This window comes from Capricornis sumatraensis, chromosome 1, assembly GCF_032405125.1.
Source record: "Capricornis sumatraensis isolate serow.1 chromosome 1, serow.2, whole genome shotgun sequence".
Lineage (NCBI taxonomy): Eukaryota > Metazoa > Chordata > Mammalia > Artiodactyla > Bovidae > Capricornis > Capricornis sumatraensis.
Genome location: NC_091069.1, coordinates 176,587,372 through 176,612,397, shown reverse-complemented (window position 1 = coordinate 176,612,397; position 25,026 = coordinate 176,587,372). Strand labels below are relative to the sequence as shown.

Here is a 25,026-nt window from a genome sequence, read left to right as displayed (position 1 = left end):
TGCATACAATAAGCCACAGAATGGAAACGGATATATAAATAATGAGAGGAAAACAGGAAACTGCTATTATTTACAGTCAATAGGAGAAAGGGGTGACATAGGATGAGATGGTTGGATGGCATCATTGACTCAAAGGATATGAGTTTGAGCAAACTCAGAGAGATGGTGAAGGGCAGGAAAGAAAGTCTGGCACGCAGTCCATGGGGTTGCAGAGTCAGAGACGACTTAGCAACAGGACAACAACAGCAAGATTTTCTACCCAGAAAATCCAAATGAACCAACTCAAAAACCATTAAAAACTAATATGAGGGGACATAAGGAATCTAGAACAATATACAAAAATGAATAGCCTTTCCATATACTATGCACTTAGCGGCATGTCCACTGAGAGAAAGATGGTTACCTAAACCTTGGTATATCCCCTCTTTGGCATATTATACAGCAAGTATACTGCTTTAGAAAAAATTAAAGACAATGCAAATTTTTTTTAAAAACTGGGTCTGGAAAAAATATATACGATTCAATTTATGTCAAAACAAATATAAATAAATACTAAAATAAGTAAGCATTTAGGTATATACACAAGAACATACATGAAAAGAAAGATATGGAAGAAATACTTGAAAAGGGGAGTAATTAAGAGAGTTTTCGCTTTTAAAAATCTATATATTTCTGCACTGTTTCAAATTTTTCATTAAAATGTATCTACGTATTGCTTATGTTATTAGGCTGAAGTTCTGGGTAACACTAACTTTATCTATCCAACATCCATTTATCCACCAACTCATCTGACTGTTACCAAATACTTGCTCTATATCTAACATTTGAGGTAGGTAACATGCTTCATAATCCTGAAATTGCAGAGGTACAGGTTCTAATAGCCCACTGATATGTTCTTCAGTAAAGCCCTGTGAGACAGCATCTAGAAATTATCTTCTTTAACCACAAATTTGGAATTATTTACTAAAACTTCATCAGCTTTCTCAAAGGTAGGCTATATCATGAGTAAGTTGGAAAATTTTTTCTTTATTCAGCCTACAGAGATATTTTGAAAGGTTCCTTCCATTCAGCTTGTTTTGTTACTAGTATTGGAAATACTAATTCAAACCATTTCAGTCACATAATTTATATAATTATATGAATAATTTCATAATTCACATAATAAGAAATAGTGAGTAAATAAATATGTGGAAAAAAATGGTCAGTTCCATTAGTAAGCAAAAAAAAAAAAAAAAGCAAAATAAAACAATTCATGAAACTAGCAGACTTAAAAAAAAAATCTAAAGCAGTTAGTTCCGTTGAGGATACCTTCAAATTAATACCTGTATCCATTGCTGATGTCAGTGTAAAACAGAGACTACTAGCAATATTTATCAAAAGTCACAAAATACCAGTCTCTCAAATAATAATCTCATGCTTGAGATTTACTTTTAGCAAATAATTGCAGTGAAGAAAACAGTAATTTGGGCCAACCTTTCATTACTGCATTATTTACAGTAGTGAAACTTTAGAAATAACCTAAATATCCAGAACAAAGAGTAACAAATAAATTATAGAATAACTACTCTGTAGAACATTATAAAACCATTTGAAATTATTTTACAAGGAGACTATAATAAAATGAAAAAATGGGTGAAAAAACTGGCAATTAAAAAAAATCTTCACGCAACTAAGAATGTTATTTTTATAATTTTCAAAAACCAGAAAATTTAAAATTATGACTATGAGGCAATATAAGAACAAGAAAATAGTGCCTTATATAATACTAAATGATAAAGGTAAAGGGCAAAATTTTACCTGTACTCAAATTGCAGCTTTATAAAACATTTATCCAGATGGATAACTTATACAGAAAACATGGGCTATATAGCTCTTTTATTAGCTGGTATGATTACAGTCGATTTTTCTTCCCTTAAAAAAAATTGTTTTGCTGTCCTTGGCATTTTACAAGTGGGAAACAAACACTTCAGAGGATGAGAAAGGTCTGGGGACCCACCTGCTGCTCCTTTCTAAGGAACAGTTCAATCTCAGCATGAATCCGGTTCTCTTCTTCAGTTTTCAGCCGTAGTTTCTGTGAATAACAAACCAACATCAGAAATCTTCCCAACAGGGCTGCAAGTGAGTTCTCAAGATTAGGGGTATGGCTGTGACACTAGCACAAGTTTTCTCCACCAACTGGGATCCTAAGGACTCCACAGTATTCCTCCAGAGCAGCAATGCAGTTTCCCTGAATTCAATTCATGTTCACAACACATCTGAGTCATGTCTGGCACTGTTGCACAGGCAACAGCCCAGAGCAAGAGGGCCATAATCCTGTTGCCTGGAAAGTGATGCCCATTTAAAGAGAGAAACAGTGCTTCAAGGGCACAAGGTTCTCAGGCCTACAAAAGGATATGCCAGAGTGCAAAAAACTGTTTGCTGTCATAGTCTTAAGCCACACTTGGGAAATAAGCTTTCCGATAAGCAGGGACTCAAAGAAAGGAGTCCTCCTACTGCACGCAGATGACATGCTTGACTAACGTTTGCTTCTTCTCGCCAGCATCTTGTTCTTTTAGCCATTTAGCCTCCTCCCCAAATGATTATTTTTAGAAAAAGTTTCCAGGAAGTATACAACATGTTACTATTTATCTGTAATTTGGAGATGAAAATTTGTAGTTCTAAGTAGAATATGACAAGTTTGGTACTGAGATATATAAAGAGATTTAAAAATTTAAATTAAATTAAATGTCTTTAAGAGAGGGTATGATTTTAAAAAATCTGGAAATAAGTTTTGAGTTTTCTTAATGTAAATATATGTTATTTGTAGTAGGTTATTTCTATGACTTAAGGGCAAAATTTCTTAAACATGGGACTGAATGTGTTCCATGCAGGGGGGAAATAGCCTTTTTCCTCTAAAATGAGGGTCTACCCTGGTTTCTTTCTACTGATACTTTTCACTGTGACTTTTCATTTCTATTAATATAAATTTATGTGTGCATGAATTCAGCTCTCCAAATTTTGTACTTCTTAATGGCAGGATGAAAAATACTGGTTGGGTAAGAAAAGTAGCAGCAAAAACCTATAGTTACTGAGTGTCTTGTTTTGCCCTCTCCCTGTAATTACCAGAAGAAATGGCAAACGGCTTCATAAAATAAGGATAAAGTGACCAAGAGAAGAAAGTACAACCAATTTCAAAGTCCTTACAAAAAATCAGGAGATCTAGGCTATACCCCAGCAGAATCTCTGCTTGCAAAAAAGCAAGTCTTCATCCCTTTTTTGTGTTTACCCTCAGATGTTAGGGTTGCTGGAGAGAGAGAACAGAGATCAGGGAAGTCTCCCCCTCGCACCTCCTTTGTCGACTGAAATATCAGGAGCGACAGTTTTGAAAGCCAGTCACTAGATTCATGCCTAATTAACAGTGATCACCTCAATCTCTTCCAGCAAGAGCTCTTCTGTTTTGCTGCATTTTTTCTGGGTCTGGGAAATCTGCAGTTCTGTGTTTCTCTTCATATAATGATTCTCCATGTTGGTTTTTGCCTTCATGTCTTGCAACTGATCCTTGAGGTGAGCAATATATTCATTCCGATTCTGTAGAGGTTAAGACCAGACTTCTAAATTTAAATGCATTCTACCTCCATTCAGCTCAGTCAGCAGCTTAAGCTTTGGTACTTATGTATCAACAGGGAACTGGATCTGTTTTTCTGCTATCCCACTAGGAGTTTACCCAATAATCATGGATAGTATAAATGAAAATGAAAAGTAGTTCTAAGGCTGTGAGATTCTTCCCTAGGCACATTATTTGGGTATCCTGTATCCACAATTTCCCATTACTATTTCATTTTAGTGGAAAGAGCACTGAACTAAATGATCAAAAGACCTAACTTCCCACCCAAGCCCCACCAATTGTGTGAATTAGGACACTTTAGTTAAACTCTCCAAGTCTCACCTTCTTTAAAATAGAAACATTAATATCCACCCTGCCTGAAATATCTTAGCAAATAATTATAAGGATTAATTGACAATGTGTTTGAAAATTCTTCCCAGGTTACAAAGTGCTTGGCAACTTCTTTTCTTTTTTAAATTGTGTTAACATTGGTTTATAACATTACATAAGCTTCATGTGTGCAACATTATATTGATATTTCAACTTCTGTATACATTACAATGTGCTCAACACCGAAAATTTAGCTTCCATCCATCACCATATAGTTGACCCCCTCTGCTTTATCCATTTCTTACCCCCAACCCTTTCCCCTTCTGGTACCGACTACTCTGTTCTACATGTTTGTTTTTGTTTGCTTTGTTCATCTATTTTTGTTTGTTTGTTTTAGATTCCACATATGAGTGAAATTACACAGTATTTATCTTTCTTTGACTTATTTCACTTTGCATGATAATCTCAATGTCCACCCATATTGTCTAAAATAGCAAGATTCCATCTTTGTATGGCTAGGAAGTGTCCATTGTCTATACACTGTTGTAAACATGTACCACACCTTCTTTATCCATTTATCTGTCAATGTGAATATAGGTTGTTTCCTTATCTTGGCTGTTCTGAACAATGCTGCAATGAACACAGGGGTACATACACCTTTCTGAATTAGTATCTTCATGTTCTTTGGATAAATACCCAGAAGTAGAATAGCTGAATCATACGGTAGTTCTATTCTTAATTTTTCGAGGGATCTCCATACTGTTTTCCAATGCTGGAGCTGCCACTAAGGTATATAGCACTAGAAAGATACTCTCAGAACAGGATTCCAAGAAGGAGTTATTTCTCCATTGGGCCTAGGAATTCTCATTTTCCTTAAATTTTGAATGCTGGACAACTGAAAATATAGATAGATAGATACATAGATAGATATAGAGATATATCTTCCATAAGCTAGAAGAATTTGAAACTCTGTTGATTATTTGGCGCCCCACTCCAGTACTCTTGCCCAGAAATCACATGGACGGAGGAGCATGGTGGGCTGCAGTCCATGGGGTCGCTAAGAGTCGGACACGACTGAGTGACTTCACTTTCACTTTTCACTTTGATGCATTGGAGAAGGAAATGGCAACCCACTCCAGTGTTCTTGCCTGGAGAATCCCAGGGATGGGAGAGCCTGGTGGGCTGCCATCTCTGGGGCCGCACAGAGTCGGACACGACTGAAGCAACTTAGCAGCAGCAGCAGCATACTGACTCCGCCTCAGTTAGTCTCTTCCATCAGGAAGCTTCCATAAGCCTCTTATCCTTCTCCATCAGAGGGCAGACAGACTGAAAACCACAATCACAGAAAACTAACCAATCTGACCACATAGACCACAGCCTTGTCTAACTCCGTGAAACTATGAGCCATGCCATGAAGGGCCACCCAAGGTGGATGGGCCATGGTGAAGAGTTCTGACAAAATGCAGTCCACTGGAGAAGGGAATGGCAAACCACTTCAGTATTCTTGCCTTTAGAACCCCAAGAACAGTATGAAAATGCAAAAAGATAGGACAATTAATGATGAACTCCCCAGGTTGGTAGGTGCCCAATATGCTACTGGAGATCAGTGGAGAAATAACTCCAGAAGAAGGGATGGAGCCAAAGCAAAAGCAATACCCAGTTGTGGATGTGACTGGTGATGGGGTAAAGTCCAATGCTGTAAAGAGCAATATTGCATAGGAATCTGGAATGTCAGGTCCATGAATCAAGGCAAATTGGAAGTGGTCAAACACAAGATGGCAAGAGTAAACATCGACATTTTAGGAATCAGCGAAGTAAAACAGACTGGAACGGGTGAATTTAACTCAGATGACCATTACATCTACTACTGTGGGCAACAGTCCCTTAGAAGGAATGGAGTAGCCATCATATTTAAAAAAAAAAAAAAAGAGAGAGTCCAAAATGCAGTACTTGGATGCAATCTCAAAAATAACAGAATGACCTCTGTTCGTTTCCAAGGCAAACCATTCAGTATCACAGTAATCCAAGTTGATGCCTTGACCAGTATTGCTGAAGAAGCTGAAGTTGATCGGTCTTCTATGAAGACCTACAAGATCTTCTAGAACTAATAGCAGGAAGTCAAGAAGTACCTGGAAGAACAGGCAAATTTGGCCTTGGAGTACAGAATGAAGCAGGGCAAAATCTAATAAAGTTTTGCCAAGACAATGCATTGGTCATAGCAAACACCTTCTTCCAACAACACAAGAGAAGACTCTACACATACACATCACCAGGTGGTCAACACCAAAATCACATTGATTATATTCTTTGCAGCCAAAGATGGAGAAGATCTATACAGTCAGAAAAAAACAAGACAGGGAGTTGACTGTGGCTCAGATCATGAACTCCTTATTGCCAAATTCAGACTTAAATTGAAGAAAGTAGGGAAAAACCACTAGACCTAAATCAAATCCCTTATGATTATACAGTGAAAATGAGAAATAGATTCAAGGGATTAGATCTGAAAGACAGAGTGCCTGAAGAACTATGGGTGGAGGTTCGTGACATTGTACAGGAGACAGGGATCTAGACCATCCCCAAGAAAAAGAAATGCAAAAAAGCAAAATGTCTGTCTGAGGAGGCCTTACAAATAGCTGTGAAAAAAAGAGGTAAAAGGCACAGGAGAAAAGGAAAGATATACCCATTTGAATGCAGAGTTCCAAAGAATAGCAAGGAAAGATAAGAAAGCTTTCCTCAGTGATCAGTGCAAAGAAATAAAGGAAAACAACAGAATGGGAAAGACTAGAGATCTCTTCAAGAAAATTAGAGATACCAAGGGAACATTTCATGCAAAGATGGGCTCGATAAAGGACAGAAATGGTCTGGACCTAACAGAAGCAGAAGATATTAAGAAGAGGTGGCAAGAATACACAGAAGAACTGTACAAGAAAGATCTTCACAACACAGATAATCACGATGGTGTGATCACTCACCTATAAACAGGCATCCTGGAATGCAAAGTCAAGTGGGCCTCACTACGAACAAAGCTAGTGGAGTTGATGAAATTCCAGTTGAGCTATTTCAAATCCTGAAAGATGATGCTGTGAAAGTGCTGCACTCAATATGCCAGCAAATTTGGAAAACTCAGCAGTGGCCACCGGACTGGAAAAGGTCAGTTTTCATTCCAATCCCAAAGAAAGACAATGCCAAAGAATGTTCAAACTACTGCACAATTGCACTCATCTCATACACTAGTAAAGTAATGCTCAAAATTCTACAAGCCAGGCTTTAACAGCAAGTGAACTGTCAACTTCCAGATGCTCCTCTGAGAAAAGGCAGAGGAACCAGAGATCAAATTGCCAACATCCGTTGGACCATCAACAAAGCAAGCGAATTCCAGAAAAAAATCTATTTCTGCTTTATTGACTATGCCAAAGCCTTTGACTGTGTGGATCACAACAAACTGGAAAATTCTGAAAGAGATGGGAATGCCAGACCACCTGACCAGCCTCTTGAGAAACCTATATGCAGGTCAGGAAGCAACAGTTAGAACTGGATATGGAACAACAGACTGGTTCCAAATAGGAAAAGGAGTACATCAAGGCTGTATATTGTCACCCTGCTTATTTAACTAATATGCAGAATACATCATGAGAAACACTGGGCTGGATGAAGCACAAGCTGGAATCAAGATTTCCAGGAGAAATATCAATAACCTCAGATATGGAGATAGTACCACCCTTATGGTAGAAAGTGAAGAGGAACTAAAAAGCCTCTTGATGAAAGTGGAAGAAGAGAGTGAAAAGCTGGCTTAAAACTCAACTTTCAGAAAAGTAAGATCATGGTATCTGGTCCCATCACTTCATGGTAAATAGATGAGGAAACAATGGAAACAGTGACAGACTTTATTTGGGGGGGCTCCAAAATCACTGCAGATGGTGACTGCAGCCATGAAATTAAAAGATGATTGCTCCTTGGAAAAAAAAGCTATGACCAACCTAGATAGTATATTAAAAAGTAGAGACATTACTTTGCCAAGAAAGGTCCATCTAGTCAAAGCTATGGTTTTTCCAGTAGTCATGTGTGGATGTGAGAATTGGACTATAAAGAAAGATGAGAGTGGAAAAATTGATGCTTTTGAACTGTGGTGTTGGAGAAGACTCTTGAGCGTCCCTTGGACAGGTAGGAGATCCAGCTGATCCATCCTAAAGGAAATCAGTCCTGAATATTCATTGGAAAGACTGATACTGAAGCTGAAACTCCAATACTTTGGCCACCTGATGCAAAGAACTGACTCATTTGAAAAAACCCTGATGCTGGAAAAGATTTAAGTCAGGAGAAGAAGGGGACAACAGAGGGTGAGATGGTTGGATGGCATCACTGACTCAATGGACATGAGTTTGAGTAAACTCTGGGAGTTGGTGATGGAGAGGCCTGGCGTGCTGCAGTCCATGGTGTTGCAGAGTCAGACACGACTAAGCAACTGAACTGAACTGAACTATACTGACTCTAAGAAGAAGCAAAGTGAAACTAAAGTCCTGTTTCTGGCTAGAAAAATCTTGTAAATTGAGAATTACAAAGACCTAAATGTCTTCAACGGTTTCACTAGAGGTTGTTGTTGTTATTCCATTGCTAAGTTGTTCCAAATCTTTCCGACCCCATGAACTATAGCACACCAGGCTTCTCTGTCCTTCACTATCTCCTGAGTTTTCCCAAACTCATGTCCATTGAGTTGATAATGCCATCCAACCATCTCATCCTCTGTCGCCCCGTTCACCTCTTGCCCTGAATCTTTCTTAGCAACAGGGTTTTTTTCCAACGAGTCGGCTCTTCACATCAGGTAGTCAAAGTATTAAAGCTTCGGCTTCAGCATCAGTCTTTCCAATGAATATTCAGGATTGACTCCTTTAGGATTGACTGGTTTGATCTCCTTGCTGTCTAAGGGACTCTCAAGAGTTTTCTCCAACACCACAGTTCAAAAGCATCAATTCTTCAGCTTTTTTATGGTCCAACTCTCACATCCATACATGACCACTGGAAAAAACATAGCTTTGACTATATAGACCTTTGTTGGCATAGTAATATCCCTGCTTTTTAAAATACATTGTCTAGGTTTGTCATAGCTTTCCCTCCAAGGAGTAAGCATCTTTTAATTTCGTAGCTGCAGTCACTGTCAACATTGATTTTGGAGCCCAAGAAAATGAAATCTGATACTGTTTCCAATTTTTCCCCATCTATTTGCCATGAAGTGATGGGACTGGATGCCATGATCTTTGTTTTTTGAATGTTGAGTTTTAAGCCAAGTTTTTCACTCTCCTCTTTCACCTTCATCAAGAGACTCTTAAGTTCCTCTTCACTTTCAGTAGGAAGCTTCATAACTCAATTATTCCCTCACATTCCAGTGATCTACACACATACTTTCACACACTCAAGCCTGCCACCTTAATTGCTGGCATCATTTTCTGACCCACAAGTCTCTCGTATGCATGTACTTCCTGTCTTCTTGTTTTCCAACCTTGACTTGACCACTGGTTCTTCAGTAACTCTAGAGATCTTACTTGATTTCATCTTGCCAGTTGTTTTTTGTTCAAGGTTTGCCTTCACTCTTCTAGTCCTGGTTTCCCTCCTTTTCTGATGATCAAAATATCTGAGTGATATTCTACTTTGGTTTTACTGCACCTGAATGTAACAGCTGAGACTGCAATCCAAGAAGGTAAGTTTCACAAGCAAGTGTTACTTGTTGGAAAAATTATATTGTCAACAATATAATGTAAAGAAAAGAGAAAAAAGGGGGTTGTAGCATAGGGGACTTGACTGGCAGAGGCCAAAGCTGGGGTCTCTTTTGATACTATTTGGTTTGGAGTCTTAAAAGGACATTAATATATCTTTTTTCTTTTTTTAATACTCAAGGAATACAAGAGGAACTTTTAAGTAATGGTAGAGTTTTTGCAGGAAAAAAAGTTAAGAAACTTCTGAAAAATTCTATTCATTAGAGAGAAAGCCTAAGTGTACACCAGTTTTTATAAATTTTTTGGAGGTGACGGTGGTGCAAAAATGGTTTTCAAAGAGCGTAAGCTATAAACCGAGGGTTAATAGGGATAATGAAGTAAAAATTGATAAAAAAAAAAAAGGTACTTTAAAACTGATAATAGAAAATAAGAGAGGATGCTAAGCAAGTCAGAAGACCTAAAGATAATAAATACCTCAGAAGAAAGGCTAGTGACCTTCTTTAGGCAATTCTTCCAAATATATTTTCCTAATATTCTTCTAACTTCTTTGTAGGAGATAAGGAAGATTCCTATATCTGGAGTATAAGCTTGTCCAAATAGCTAGGCAATGAAAAGCTGATATATCAGGCCATACTTAGTAACTTTCTTAATTCTAATAGTCATGGTACTAATTTCTAACTGCCCAAACACAGTTTTGTAAGTACTTGCTTAAAACTTGGGATGCATTTTCTTATACAGGTAAATTAGACATAAGGTAAGGCCCTAATGACCAGAAAAGCTCAATAAATCCACTCTGTAGTTGAAATATAATACAAATGACATTATTAACACTAACCATTAGGTGTAAGGAGTATTTGTGTTGTGCTTAGTCACTAAGTTGTGTCCAACCCTTTGCTACCCCATGGACTGTAGCCCACCAGGCTTCTCTGTCCATGGGGATTCTCCAGGCAAGAATACTGGAGTGGGTTGCCATGCCCTCCTCCAGGGGATCTTCCCAACCCAGGGACTGAAACCAGGTCTCCCGCATTGCAGGTAGATTCTTTACCATCTGGGCCACCAAAGAAGCCTTGTAAGGAGTATGTGATGTGCTTAAGGTACTACCTAGGACTATAATCTCCCTTCTGGGACCTTGGCATACAAGAGACTGCCTGAGACAAGGTCTCCTGGAAGGAAGGAGTGGGTGATATGGTTGGATTGGTTGGGAGGGGTAAGAACAGATTAAGAGCACCAGAGGATTAGAGTTTCTCAAAGTTCGATTCTGGACATGTTTGTGCATTCCATCAAATATCTGCTATCCTTTTATTTTTAATATAAATATTAAAGGCAACCCATGGAAAACAACAATTTCTTATACATAACTTCTTTTTTTGCTTGAAAAGATGACTTCTACTTAGCTGTTATCAACCCAGTAACTTTTGGCATTGTCCAGATAATTCTTACCTGTACTTCAACTTGCCTTTCTTTTTTGACATTAAGCAACTGTTTTTGAAGAGATTTTATCTTCTTTCTTCCATTTTCCTCCCTAGAGAAAATAAGGATAATTTGTATTTTAGAGAAGTGCTTCTCAAAATTCAGTGTACACAGTTTCACCTGGAGGCTAAAAAACAGATTCCTGGGCTCTATCCAAGATTCTAATTCATTCAGTGGAATTTGCAACTGTACCAAGGTCCCAGGTGATGCTCATGGTACTGGACCATGGAGCAAAATTTCAGTAACATTTTCAAAAAGACTGTGATTTTGCTCTCCCTTTGCTCTCTCACCATGCTGCAGTTTGCACTGTCTCTCAGCTCTATGTCCTGGAGATGGTGCTAAAATGGAGAGGAGTTTCTCAAATGCTGATTGCTGAAGCTTCCAAAGCAAGTTTCTTCCCTCCTCCCAGTGTCCATAGATTGGCTTCAGTGCACATGGGTGACAGGACCCAGAGACAGCTTTCCTAACACCAGAAAGTGCGGGAGTGGTCTGAGGGGCTGGTCAGTCCAGAGGCGGCTGTCCATACCCCCACCAGGTTCTGGCTCAGAACCTCAAAGCAGGGAAGAATGCCACATTCCATGCTGGGCTCAGGAGGGAGGATTTGTCAAGTGATCAAGCCCTAAGCCTTTAGAGTGGGAGCAGTGACTCCAAGACCCCAGTCTACCAGAGAACTAACCCTAGGGAGTATCAAATAGTGAGAACTCACAAAAAGGAAACCACTTGAATACAAGACCCGGCATCACCCAACCACCAGTAGCACCCTGTGCAGGATGCCTCATCTAAATGACAAAGAAAACAAAAACACAAACCCAATCATCAGCAGACAGGATTACCACCTCACTCAGCCTTGCCCATCAGAGGAAAAACAAACAAACAAAAACCCACAACTCTCACCCTACAGGAAGCTCAGACAAACCACTGGACCAACCTTATGAGGGCAGAAACCAAAAGGAAGAAAGAATTCAACCTTCTTCAAGGAAAGAATTCAACTTTCCTTGAAGCCTGGGGAAAGGAGACCTCAAACACAATTGCCGGGAGTCAGTGTGAGGAACTCTGCCTGTGGCAAAGGTCATGAGGAAGGAGTCTCGGCATATGCAAAGATGGGATTGAGCCTCAGGAGACCCCCTGTTCCCGAGCATCTACCCCCAAAACCAGAGTTTGCCTACTTTACTGCTTTATGCTCTCACCTACACCTCTGACTTTATGGGGGACTGTCCCCCACCATCTTTCTCTAAGAAAGAGTTAACTTATAGCTCCAGTTAATAAAATTCCTGGGCGTGACAAGAGTGCTTCAGTTCACAAACTCCTTTGGAAGTTCTCTAGCCTGCCTGACAGGTTCATCCGGCCACATGTGATTGTTCACAGCCTCCCAACCATGAGAGGCATGAGATGCTTTAAACTTTCTAAATACAGATTCTTTTGAGAAGTTAGAAAATTATTAGTATAGTGTAGTGGGTTGGTTAGAAATTATACTGGTGAAGAGTTTTCATTTATTGGGCCAATATTTGCTGCTAAGTCTCCATATTCCCTGCCCTTATACACATTAATTAATATAACTAGCATATAGGAGAAATAAGTATTAACCTTTGATATTAATCATGTTAAACCTTAGGCTAAGTAAATTCCTTTCTTAATTGTAACCCACTGCACCTTCACCCTATAGGAATGCAACTTTATCTGGTGCCTTTGGAGGGTGGTGCCTGGATTAAGAAAATTCACCCCTGGAAAAAATAGGTTTTCTGGTTTACTGACCGTTATCAGAAAGAAAGGGTCATAAAATGTTAGCAGGCCTCGTGGCCAGAAGATGATGTAAAGCCCCTAAGACCTTTGTATACATTTGTATAAAGCACCTGATTTTGATAAGGGTCAGGTCTGCTGACCCCATGTGACTCTGTATTCATCCCTATTTATAACAAAAAGTATATAAGCAGGCCTGAAAAATAAAGAAACGGACCAGTTCCTGGAAAGACTGGTTTCCCCCGTGTGGTCTCCTTTTGTTCTCTTCTTTCCTGGCTGAATTCCCATCTGGAGCGTGGAGGCTCGCCATGTCTACTTACTTGCTCTGGCTTCTAAGACCCACGCGAGAGGGAGCCCAAGTTGGGGCACCCTCTGCTATTCAAGTGGGCGCCGGTGGCCTACGTAGGTGGTGCAAACTCCTTGTCTTGGAGTTTTATTGGTTTTCCACATAAACCAAGTTATTCAGCCTCTTTTCTCCACTAATTTTCCTAGTACACTATTCTTTCCTAATCTCTCTTTATATCTCTAATTAAATAGTTCTTTCCTAGGACACCGACTCTGTCCCTGCTTCGAATTCCCTGGATCCACCGGGGCTGGACCCCGGCACACAATAACTTAGAAAAAAAATGAAAAGGCAGAGAAATATTGCACAAATAAAGGAACAAACTAGAAACACAAAAGTCCAAATAAATGAAGAGGAAATAGGCAAACTACTTGAAAAAGAATTCAGAATAATGATAGTAAAGATGATCAAAAACCTTGAAAACAAAATGGAGAAAATGCAAGAATCAATTAACAAAGACCTAGAAGAATTAAAGAATACATATACGGAGACAAACTACACAATTACTGAAATTAAAAATACTCTAAAAGGAATCAATAGCAGAATATCTGAAGCAGAAGAATGAGTGAGCTGGAAGATAAAATGGTGGAAATAACTTCTGAAGAGCAGAATAAAGTAAAAAGAATGAAAAGAGCTGAGGACAGTCTCAGAGACCTCTGGGACTATATCAAGTGCACCAACATTCAAATTATAGGGGTCCTAGAAGAAGAAAAGAAAAAGAAAGGGTATGAGAAAATTTTTGAAGACATTATAGTTGAAAAGTTCCCCAGCATGGAAAAGGAAATAGTCAATCAAATCCAAGAGGCACAAAGAGTCCCATACAGGATAAACCCAAGGAGAAACAAGCCAAGACACATACTAATCAAACTAACAAAGACTAAACACAAAGAATAATAAAAGCAGCAAGGGAGAAGCAAGACGTAACATACAAGGGAAACCCCATATGCTTAACAGCTGATCTTTCAGCAGAAACTCTGCAGGCCAGAAGGGAATTGTAGGATATATTTAAAGTACTGAAAGGGAAAAATCTACAACCAAGATTACTGTACCTGGCAAGGATCTCATTCAAAATTGATGGAGAAATAAAAAGCTTTTCCAACAAGCAAAAGTTAAGAGAATTCAGTACCATCAAACCAGCTTTACAACAAATGTTAAAGGGACTTACATAATCAAGAAATACAACAGAAGAAAAAAGATCTACAAAATCAACCCCAAACAATTAGAAAATGGCAATAGGAACATATATATCAATAATTACCTTAAATGTAAATGGATTAAACACTCCAACCGAAAGACACAGACTGGCTGAATGGAGACAAAAACAGGACCCATATATATGTTGTCTACAAGAAACCCACTTCAGACCTCAAGACACATATAGCCTGAAAGTGAGAGGATGGAAAAAGTGTATTTCATGCAAATAGGAAGCAAAAGAAAGCTGAAGTAGCAATCCTCATATCAGACAAAATAGACCTTAAAATAAAGAAGATTACCAGAGATAGGGAAGGACACTACATAATGATCAAGGGATCGATCCAAGAGAAAGACATAACAATTGTAACTATCTATGCTGAGCGCCGAAGAATTGATGCTTTTGAACTGTGGTGTTGGAGAAGACTCTTGAGAGTCCCTTGGACTGCAAGGAGATCCAACCAGTCCATTCTGAAGGAGATCAGCCCTGGGATTTCTTTGGAAGGGATGAAGCTAAAGCTGAAACTCCAGTACTTTGGCCACCTCATGCGAAAAGCTGACTCATTGTAAAAGACTTTGATGCTGGGAGGGATTGGGGGCAGGAGGAGAAGGGGATGACAGAGGATGAGATGGCTGGATGGCATCACGGACTCGATGGATGTGAGTCTGAGTGAACCCCGGGAGTTGGTGATGGACAGGGAGGCCTGGCATGCTGTGATTCATGGGGTCGCAAAGAGTCAGACACAACTGAGCGACTGAACTGAACTGAAGTGATGCACCCAACACAGGAGCACCTCAATACATAAGACAAACACTAACAGACATAAAAGGAGAAATTGACAGTAACACGATAATAAGTAGGAGATTTTAACACCCCACTCACACCAATGGACAGATCATCAAAACAGAAAATGAATAAGGAAACACAAGCCTTAAATGATACATTAGATGAGATGGATCTTATTGACATCTTCAGGACATTCCATCCAAATGCAGAAGAATACACCTTCTTCTCAAGTGCACATGGAACATTTTCCAGGGTAGACCACATCTTGGGTCACAAATCAAACCTCAGCAAATTTAAGAAAACTGAAATCATATCAAGCATCTTTTCCAACCACAATGCTATGAGACTAGATATCAATTACAAGAAAAAAAGTGTAAGACATACAAAAACATGGAGACTAAACAACACACTTCTAAATAACCACCAGGTTACTGAAGAAACCAAAAGGGAAATCAAAAAATTTCTAGAAACAAATGATAATTAAAACACAACAACTCAAAACCTATGGGATGCAGCAAAAGCAGTTCTAAGAAGGAAGTTTATAGCAATACAATCCTACCTCAAGAAACAAGAAAAACATTGAATAGAGAACCTAACTGTACACCTAAAACAACTGGAAAAAGAAGGGAAAAAACCTAAATTAGTAGAAAGAAATACATAAACATCCAAGCAGAAATAAATAAAAAAGAAATGAAAGAAACAATAGTAAAGATTAATAAAACTAAAAGCTGGTTCTTTGAGAAGATAAACAAAATTGACAAACCTTTAGCCAGATTCATCAAGAAAAAAAGAAAGAATCAAATCAACAAAATTAGAAATGAAAAAGGAGAGGTTACATCAGACAATGCAGAAAAACAAAGGATAAGAGGCTATTATGGGCTTCCCTGGTGGCTCAGATGGTAAAGCATCTGCACAGAGTGGGAGACCTGGGTTCGATCCCTGGGTCGGGAGGATCCCCTGGAGAAGGAAATGGCAACCCACTCCAGGACTCTTGCCTGGAAAATCCCATGGACTGAGGAGCCTGGTAGGCTATAGTCCATGGAGTCACAAAGAGTCAGACACGACTGAGCGATTTCACTTCACTTCACTTCATGAACAACTATATGGCAATAAAATGGGTAACCTGGAAGAAATGGACAGATTCTTAGAAAAGTTCAGCCTGCCAAGACTGAACCAGGAAGAAATAGAAATTATGAACAACCCAATTACAAGCACTGAAATTGAAGCTGTGATCAAAAATCTCCCAAAAAACAAAAGCCCAGAACCAGATGACTTCACAGGCAAATTCTATCAAACTTAGAGAAGAGCTAATGCCTATCCTTCTAAAACTCAAAAAATTGCAGAGGAAGGAACACTTCCAAACTCATTCTATGAGGCCACCATCACTCTGATACCAAAACCAGACAAAGACAAACCAAAAAAAGAAAACTATAGGCCAATGTCACTGATGAACATAGATGCAAAAATTCTCAGCAAAATTTTAGCAAACAGAGTTCAGCAACACATCAAAAGGCTCATACACTATGATCAAACTGGGTTTATTCCAGGGATGCAAGGATTCTTCAATATACTCAAATCAATCAATGTGATACACTATATTAACAAATTGAAAGATAAAAATTATATGACAATCTCAATAGATGCAGAAAAAGCCTTTGACAAAATCTGGCACCCATTTAGAATTAAAACTCTTCAAAAAATGGACATAGAAGGACCTACCTCAACATAGTAAAGGCCATAAATAATAAGCCTACAGCAAACATTATTCTCAATGGTGAAAAACTAAAAGCATTCCCCCTAAGATCAGGAACAAGACAAGGGTGTCCACTTTCACCACTATTATTCAACATAGTTCTGGAAGTGCTAGCTACAAGCAATCAGGGAAGAAAAAGAAACAAAAGAATCCAGATAGGAAAAGAAGAAGTAAAGCTCTCACTGTTTGCAGATGATATGATACTGTACATAGAAAACCTTAAAGATAGTATCAGAAAATTACTAAGCTAATCAGTGAATTTAGAAAAGTTGCAGGATACAAAATCAATACACAGAAATCACTTGCAATCCTATATACTAACAATGAAAAATCAGAAAGAGAAATTATGAATCAATCCCATTCACCATTGGAACAAAAAGAAGTAAATATCTAGGAATAAACCTACCTAAGGAGACAAAAGAATTGTACACAGAATATTATGACACAAATGAAAGAAATCAAAGATGACATAAAGAGATGGAGAGATATTCCATGTTCCTGGGTAGGGAGAATCAATATTGTAAAAATGACTATACTGCCAAACACAATCTACAGATTCAGTGTGATCCCTGTCAAATTACCAATGGCATTTTTCATGTAACTAGAACAATTTCACAATTCATATGGGAACACAAAAGAACCCGAATAGCCAAAGTAGTCTTGAGAAAGAAGAATGGAGCTAGAGGAATCAACCTTCCTGATTTCAGATAATACTACAAAGCTACAGACATCAAGACAGTTATGGTGCTGGCACAAAAACAGAAATATAGACCAATGCAACAAGATAGAAAGCCCAGAAATAAACCTATGCACCTATGGGTACCTTATTTTTGACAAAGGAGGCAAAAATATACCATGGGGCAAAGACAGCCTCTTCAATAAATGGTGCTGGGAAAACTGGCCAGCTACGTGTAAAAGAATGAAATTAAAACACTTCCTAACAACATACCCAAAGATAAACTCAAATGGATTAAAGACCTAAATGTAAGACCAGAAACTATAAAACTCTTATTAGAGGAAAACATAGGCAGAACACTTGACATAAATCAAAGCAAGATCCTCTATGACCCACCTCCTAGAGTAATGGAAATAAAAACAAAAGTAAACAAGTGGGACCTGATTAAACTTAAAAGTTTTTGCACAGCAAAGGAAGCTATAAGCAAGGTGAAAAGACGACCCTCAGAATGGGAGAAAATAATAGCAAATGAAACAACTGACAAAGGATTAACTTCCAAAATATACAAACAGCTCATACAACTCAATACCAGAAAAACAAACAACCCAATCAAAAAGTGGGAAAAAGACCTAAACAGACATTTCTCCAAAGAAGATATACAGTTGGGTAACAAACACATGAAAAGATGCTTAACATCATTCATTATTCAGTTCAGTCATTCAGTCATGTCTGACTCTTTGCGACCCCATGAATCGAAGCACCCCAGGCCTCTCTGTCCATCACCAACTCCCAGAGTTCAACAAAACTCATGTGCATCACGTCGGTGATGCCATCCAGCCATCTCATCCTCTGTTGTCCCCTTCTCCTCCTGCCCTGAATCCTTCCCAGCATCAGGGTCTTTTCCAATGAGTCAACTCTTCGCATGAGATGGCCAAAGTACTGCAGTTTCACCCTCAGCATCAGTCCCTCCAATGAACACCCAGGACTGGTCTCCTTAGGATGGACTGGTTGGATCTCCTTGCAGTCCAAGGGACTTGCAAGAGTCTTCTCCAGCATTCATTATTAGAGAAATACAAATCAAGGCTACAATAAGATATCACCTCACACCAGTCAGAATGGCCCTCATCAAAAAGTCTACAAACAATAAATGCTGGAGAGCATGTGGAGAAAAGGAAATGCTCTGGCACTGTTGGTGGGAATATAAATTAATACAGCCACTATGGAAGACAGCATGGAGATTCCTTAAATAACTAGGAATAAAAACACCATATGACCCAGCAATCCTACTCCTAGGCATATACCCTGAGGAAACCAAAATTGAAAGAGACACAAGTATCCCATTGTTCATTGCAGCACTAATTACAATAGCTAGAACATGAAAGCAACCTAGATGTCCATCGACAGATGAATGGATAAAGAAGCTGTGGTACATACACACAATGGAATTTACTCAGCCATAAAAAGAAACACATTTGAGTCAGTTCTAATGAGGTGGATGAACCTAGAACTCATATGCAGAGTGAAGTGAATCAGAAAGAGAAAGATAAATACCATCTTCTAACACATATATACAGAAACTAGAAAAATGGTACTGAAAATTTTATTTACAGGGCAACAATGTAGAAACAGACATACAGAATAGACTTATGGACATGTGGAGAGGGGAGGAGAGGGTGAGATGTATGGAAAGAGTAACATGGAAATTTATATTAACATATGAAAAATAGATAGCTGGGAATTTGCTGTATGGCTCAGGAAACTCAAACAGGGGCTCTGTATCAACCTAGAGGGGTGGGATGGGGAGGGAGATGGGAGGGAGTTTCAAAAGGGAGGGTATATATGTATACCTATGGCTGCTTCATGTTGAGGTTTGACAGAAAACAGCAAAATTCTATAAAGCAATTATCCTTCAATTAAAAAAAACACTTAATTTTTTAAAAAGATTGTGATTGTAGTAAACTGGAAGAGGATTTTCTGGCTTATCAGTGTTGTATCTAAAATTGCTGCTGCTGAGAACAAGCTAAGAAGAGGAGGAACAGGAAGAGGAAAAAGATGAATCTTTCCTATTCTGAGCACCTCTAAGCAAATCTAAGGACATAATCTCTGTCATCACTCCTGTTTTACAGATGAGGAAAATGCACGTAGAGAGTTGAGGTAACTTGCTGCAGAGGGCCTGAGAATGTGCCCCCAGACCTCCTAATACAGGCAATGTAAGCAAACAAGGGTCTAAGCTCTCGACTCTGAATTCCTCCACTGTTTGTGCTCTGAGGCCATCCTTCCCACAGACTGCTCCCAGCCAAGTTTTGAGGGTGGCAGGGATAAAGCCATCCCTTCCTAGGAGACTCTGGACTCTTCTGATGCTTGACTTTGGCTCAAGAACTCCCTGCTGACCTTGCCAAATCATCTTTAGATTGCAGGGTGGTCTCATCCACCCAACCTTCCCTCTCCTTCACTTATGGTGAGTCTAGCATTGAGTCCAAAGGCTCCCTCCCCATTTTCTCTCACATAAGGGTTTCCCTGATAAAAATCTTTACATTAATAATCTCATCTTGTCATCTGTCTCTAAGAAGATACAGACTCACACATTTGCCATAGTCACAGAGCAGAATGAGTTTAAATGGCAGAGCAGAATTTAAACTCAGTACTGTCTGAATGAGAATTTAACTATTTTATGTTGTTTCTGTTTGCCCTCAGAAACAGAATTCTGCTTATCTCCAGAAATCCCCTTATTTAGGTTTAAAACAAAATAACAGAACAATACAATAAAAAATAATAATAATACCTATCTTAGCTTGAGCTGCCATAATAAAAATATCATAGATTGGAAGGCTTATAAACAGAGAAATTCATTGCTCACAGTTCTGGAGGCTATTAAGTCTAAGATCCGGGTACCGTCCAATTCAGTGTCTGCTGAGAACCTGCCACCTGGTTCACAACTGCCCATTTTCGTTTGTATCTACATGACAGAAGAGGAAGGCAGCTCTCCTGGGTATTGTTTATCAGGGCACTAATCCCACAGATGAGGGCTCCATGCTTAAGACCTACTCACTGACCAAAGACGTCCAACCTCCTAAAACCATCACTCTGGAGGTTGGGATTCCAAAAACTGAGGTTAGAGGAGCACAAACATTCAGTCTATAGCAACAACAATAACAACAACAAAAAAAAACCTTATCATTAAGTAACATCTCGAGAAATCCTGCTAACTAGAATCTTGAGATTGTCATTGCCAAAACAAACCATAGATCATGAACTACTCATCTGTGTAGTACATATATTGTACTATATATATTATAGATACAGATAACTGAAGCCCAGAAATTGAGCTATTGTTCCAGCAGAACTCCAAACAGAACCCAACTTTCTGACTCCTAGTTATCTCCCCTTAAAAGCAAAAACTTGATTTGCTTTAGAAATCTAAGACTTCCAGTAAGAGTTTTATAGCACTTTAAAAGGCAACAAAGCAAATAAACCTAAAGTTACTCTCACCTGGCAATGATATCATAGAAATGCATTTTGCTTTCCCTCTCTTTGCCCAAAGCTTTCAGGAGATTGGTGAAAGTGCCTTCTTCTTGCAACTCCTCCATAGTTTCTGTAATTACATCACTCAAAAATTGCCTGTAAGGAGAAATGTAAGAAATGTAAGATGAATCAGTAAGGTATATTTCCCCACATTCACAAAGAGCTACAGAAATCACACAAGTTAAGACTCAGAAGGACCATCATAACTAAATTTGAATTATTCTTGGAAGGCAGAAATAGTTTAGTATTAGAAAATCTACTAATGGAAATCATCACATTAATAAGGACAAAAGGAGAAAAAAGCCAAATGATCATCACATCATTTAAAAACAAACAACAACTCTTAGCAAAAAAGAGAAACTCCTTAACCGGAAAAAGTTTACATTCTGAAGACTAACGGACCTGGAATGTACAGCATGATATTGTGTATACAACATTTAAGAACATGTAAAACTATGAACATGAAAGTGAAAGTTAGTCACTCAGTCATGTCCGACTTTCTGTGACCCCATGGACTGTAGCCCAGCAGGCTCCTCTGTCCATGGAATTCTCCAGGCAAGAATACTGGAGTGGGTTGCCATTTTCCTTCTCCAGGGAATCTTCCTGACCCAGGGATCAAACCCAGGTCTCCCACATTGCAGGCAGACTCTTTACCATCTGAGCCACCTATATGTATCATTTAAATAAAATACTTACATACTTAATAAAAGTATCACAACATATACAAGAGAACAATAAACAACAAATTCAGAAGAACTATTTGGGGGAAGGGTGAGGGGACTAGAAACAGCGTCTTCAATTGTACCTGACATATTTTATTTGAAAAAAAAAAAAACAACTCTTAAAGCTATCATGTAAAATGTTAAGATTTGGTGGTTATATACATAAGGATTAATAATTTTATTCTTCACATTTTCCTGCATTGTTGAAATATTTCATAATTTGAAAAAGTTAAATCATTAAAAAATTTTTGTATAAAGAGCTAATAATACAACACATTTTAGAGATGAGTGAATCCAGACTCAGGAAGATTAAATGCCTTCCTTGCCCAAGTTCACAGAACTAGCTTGAAAAAGAGCTAGAACTATTTAATTCAGATTATTGACTCCTAGTCCATTGAGTATTTTCTCCTAGGTAGAGAATTTTAAATACTGTTATTTAATGTTTTGACATAGAATCAGCAAGAAGTATACTTACTGTTTTACATAATTATTACCAATAGTTCACACACAAAAATTCAATAACTATATTGAGAAAATAAATACAGTGAAGTCATATCAATTGAAAAACTATGATCCCACACACTGAGAATGAAAGGACATTAACTAGTAGCTTATAAACAGGACACCATCTTTAAGGGATGCAAATGTGAAACCAGATTATTTATAACGAGATGATACCCTCTGGTGAGGGTCTAAAGCAGGGGTCAGCGAGTATTTCTGTAATTGGACAAATAGTAAATGTTTTTGGTTTTGCAGGACATAAACTCCGTGTTGAAACTACTTGACTCTGCTGTTATCCCATCAAAGCAGTCATAGACAATATATAAAATGGGCGATGCTGTGTTCCAGTAAACTTTATTTTCAAAAACAGACTACAGGCTGGATTTGGCTAGTGGCCCTGGGTAATTGTTATAAACCCTTATTTACCAAAAATTACTATCAAAAGGTTATACTTTCTTTTAAACTTAACAGGATTCTTTGTCAACAAGCCAGTTGACAATGAAAAATTGAGCATTAAGAATGGAAACTGAGACTGCTTAAGAAATCCTCAGGATTAAAACAGTTTAAAATTTGACTACTTTGATAGTATCTATCTCTTACTAAAGAATAAAGCATCACAATAGCCACCAATCTCTGCCAAGCACTGGCTGATACTTCCCTCCAAAGTTATCATTATTCTCATTTTTAAAAACTGTAAACAAAGGCTCAATAACTTACCCAACCATATACCACCATATTAATACTTTTAATTGTCCCCCTAGATAGCCCTTGGCTAATTCTATTATCTGCAGTCACTTGGATATAATGACCAATCCATTAAGAGAAGAGAGCAGTCAGCCACCCCTGTACTCACTCTTCATCCATCTAGAAATACATTCTCACATTTCCAAATGTGCTCTTCTTCCTTACCTATCAATCTGAATTTTCTTCAGTGTCTCTGTGTTCATTATGGTCTGCCTTGTGGGTTTTTTGAAGATAAGATCTTGCACTTTGTTAAACTGGCCCCCTTGTCTGATTTCTGGCAACTTGGGTTCTTCTTTATGTACCAGTGGACTGGATATTTTTGAGGGTTCTGATGCCAGTGGAACTTTTTCTGAGCTTCTTCCTTCTGAATGCATTTCTTTGTTATCCTTCTAAAAACAATAAATGATGTTCATGTTAAGACAGATTTTTAAAACAAAAAGAAACAATGCTATATGAGGGCCTCTTCCTACATTTTAAACCTCTTGCAATATCAGTACCAGAAAATTATCCTCTTCTTCAGCCACATCAAACTGCATGCTCTGCTGTTTTGTGTCTTCCTGCCTTTGGACAACATTCCCACTCTCTGTCATTCCCCAGACTGGTAAACTTTAAGACTATGACCAAAGACACAGTTCTCTGTGAAACATCTCTATTAGCAGACATTTACCACTTGTAATTATTTGTATAAATATCTCCATTAAATTATAAATTCCAGGAGGAAAGGGACAGTATCTTACAGATTTTGGTGCACCTCAAATTCTTTTGGGAACAAGATAATATTAAATAAATGTGGGCATCTTTATAATCCCATTGTTTAGAACAATGTCCAGGGTACAGCAAAGACTCAAATGTTCGCTGAACACATGAATCTGAAATATAGTCATCCCTTGGTAACTGCGGAGGATTGGTCTGATCCACCACCACACCCCCGACCCAGCCCTCAAGGAGACCACACTCCACAGATCCTGAAGTCCCTTATGTAAAATGGCATAGTATTTGTATATAACCTGTTTACACCCTCTCATTATACTTTAAATCACCTCTAGATGACCTATAATACTAAAACAATGTAAATATTATGCATGTAGCTGCCAGCACACAGCAAATTCAAGTTATGCTTTTGAGAACTTACTGGAATTTTTTTCTGAATATTTTTGATCCATGGTTGCTTGAATCTGCAGATGTGGAACCCATAGATATGGAGGGCCCACTGTATAAAGAATTAAAAGAGAATCATACCAAAGACTAGGAGCCAATAGTGTATTTAGTGGTGTGGTATAGATTTCGAAGTTCATGTGGGGAAAAGCCAAAAAAAATTATTTTTCAGACCCAAACTTGAATAGTAAGAGGTAAGCATTACCATCTTTCAACTGGGACAGGATACATCTTTCAATTGGTGATTCCGATTTAATCTGTGGCTAAAACCTTGAGCCAATGGGAAACCATATAACAGAGTGGTTATGCAGTTCATATGAGACTCTGAAACCAGACTTCCTTGTTTAAATCCTGGCCCTGTCACTAAACCACATTGACTTTAGGTGACTATTTAATATCTCTATGCCTCCATTTTCCTATTGATAAAATAGGGATAATAATAGTACTTGCCATCTTGCGTTATTGATGAAAGAAAAAAAGGAAGGAAGGAGAAAAAGAAAGAAAAAGGGCATTTAGAACACTACACAGACCCATATAAGTTCAACATTTAATATGATTACTTAAATTCTTGAGCTGATCCTATGCAAAGAAGAGTTTTATTTGCATAAAAGCCTAGGTCTTCCTTAGCTAAACTTGGATTAGTTAAAAAAAACTATCAATAAAGATTAATAAACACAGACTCAACAGCATTTTTCCTTTATCAACAGCAAGGAAAGATTCAGATCTGAGGAAAACATACATATGCAAGTACAAAACAAAATGCTACATTAAATAAGAATTAAATTTTAAAATACTTTCAATTAA

At 38.2% G+C, this 25,026-nt stretch overlaps 1 protein-coding gene across 1 annotated transcript in view; it reads right to left on the bottom strand.

The window, feature by feature from the left end:
- The window catches only part of IQCG (IQ motif containing G), a 35,428-nt gene extending 11,987 nt beyond the window's left edge, over positions 1 to 23,441 (bottom strand). Inside the window, exons 1-5 of the mRNA XM_068979676.1 lie at positions 23,233 to 23,441; positions 21,068 to 21,196; positions 11,062 to 11,143; positions 3,406 to 3,567; positions 1,997 to 2,071 (exon numbers count right to left, since the gene is read on the bottom strand). Coding sequence (XP_068835777.1) covers positions 1,997 to 2,071; positions 3,406 to 3,567; positions 11,062 to 11,143; positions 21,068 to 21,196; positions 23,233 to 23,441 — 657 coding nt within the window. The remainder of the gene's footprint in view (positions 1 to 1,996; positions 2,072 to 3,405; positions 3,568 to 11,061; positions 11,144 to 21,067; positions 21,197 to 23,232) is intronic.
- Between the last annotated feature and the right edge of the window lie 1,585 nt (positions 23,442 to 25,026).